The sequence below is a fragment of the Octopus bimaculoides genome, chromosome 30, assembly GCF_001194135.2.
Source record: "Octopus bimaculoides isolate UCB-OBI-ISO-001 chromosome 30, ASM119413v2, whole genome shotgun sequence".
Lineage (NCBI taxonomy): Eukaryota > Metazoa > Mollusca > Cephalopoda > Octopoda > Octopodidae > Octopus > Octopus bimaculoides.
In genome coordinates this window covers 2140918-2142542 of record NC_069010.1, presented here as the reverse complement: position 1 = coordinate 2142542, position 1625 = coordinate 2140918, and the positions used below count along the sequence as shown (strand labels likewise).

The following is a 1625-nucleotide window of genomic DNA, read 5'->3' as shown; positions in this document are numbered from 1 at the left end:
TATGAATTCTCGTGTGTAGAAAACAAATACGCAAAAGTTTTCTGAAAATACCAAAAATAGTTACATGGGGTACTAAAAAGTAGAATTCCGCCGTCCAATGTTGAATGAAGGAAGGGAGACTACTCATGCAAATGTAATATATTCTTTTCTACTCTAGGCACAAGGTCCGAAATTTTGGCGGAGGGGGGCCAGTCGATTAGATCGGCCTCAGTACGCAACTGGTACTTAATTTATCGACCCCGAAAGGATGAAAGGCAAAGTCGACCTTGGCGGAGTTTGAACTCAGAACGTAAAGACAAACGAAATACCGCTAAGCATTTCGTTCGGCGTGCTAACGTTTCTGCCAACTCTCTGCCTTGCAAACGTAATATATTGAAATGAAAGAAGGGCTACTAATAGATTTATAGTCTTATGTCCGTATGAGCCAATGAGGGAGACCATGGTAGCTAGAACTGTTAGAAATAGCAGCCAAATCTCTCTCAAATCACACCTTACTGTCTTATGTATGTATGAACCAATGAGGGAGACCTAAACGGTAGCTAGAACTGGTAGAAATAGCAGCCAAATCTCTCTCAAATCACACCTTACTGTCGAATGTATGTATGAGCCTATGAGGAAGACCTCTAAACGGTAGAACTGTTAGAAATAGCAGCCAAATCTCTCTCAAATCACACCTAACTGTCTTATGTATGTATGAACCAATGAAGGAGATCTCTGTGTGGTAGATAGAACTGGTAGAAATAGCAGCCAAATCTCTCTCAAATTACACCTAACTGTTTTATGTATGTATGAGGGAGATCTTTGTGTTGTAGCTAGAACTGGTAGAAATATCAGCCAAATCTCCCTCAAATCACACTCTACTGCCTTATGTATATATGTATGTATGAACCAATGAAGGCGACCTTAATATTATAGATAACTCTGATAGAAATAACAACCAAATCTCCCTCAAATCACACCCTCCTGTGTTAAATAGAATGGACAAGGTGGCTCCTGACAAAATGATGGAATGGTCATGTTTGGAAAGTCTCTGGTCAAGGGACCTGTTAAGTGAGGGATGACCCAAGGCAAAACAACAACAACAACAACAGCAGCAACTAAAAGCTCTTCAGCTTTTGAAACCATGAAAGTACATGTTACTTTCTGAAAAGGATACGTCCAGAATAAAATGTATGTCTGTAAAATAATCGTTAAGGAATATATATAAGGATATACATGAATATATAAGGGTATACATGAATATATATATAAGAATAAATATGAATACTCACTGCTTTATCAATAAAAATAATCCTTTCTACTAAAGGTACAAGGCCTGAAATTTGTGAGGAGGGGACTAGTTGATTACATCGACCCCAGTCTCTAACTGCTAGTTAATTTATTGACCCTGAAAGAATGAAAGCCAAAGTTGACCCTGGTGGAATTTGAACTCAGAACATCGAGGTGTGCTAACGATGCTGCCAGTTTGCCACTTTTACTCTTTTACTGGTTTCAGTCATTTGACTGCGGCCATGCTGGAGCACCGCCTTTAGTCGAGCAAATCGACCCCAGGACTTATTCTTTGGAAGCCTAGCACTTATTCTATCGATCTCTTTTGCCGAACCACTAAGTCACGGGGACGTAAA

General features: G+C 39.6%; 1 protein-coding gene across 1 annotated transcript in view; it reads right to left on the bottom strand.

Annotated features, from left to right (window-relative positions):
- LOC106871601 (ER membrane protein complex subunit 6) overlaps window positions 1-1625 on the bottom strand; it is a 24246-nt gene that overhangs the window by 9817 nt on the left and 12804 nt on the right. Inside the window, exon 4 of the mRNA XM_014918130.2 lies at window positions 1157-1176. Within this exon, the coding sequence (XP_014773616.1) occupies window positions 1157-1176 (20 nt within the window). The remainder of the gene's footprint in view (window positions 1-1156; window positions 1177-1625) is intronic.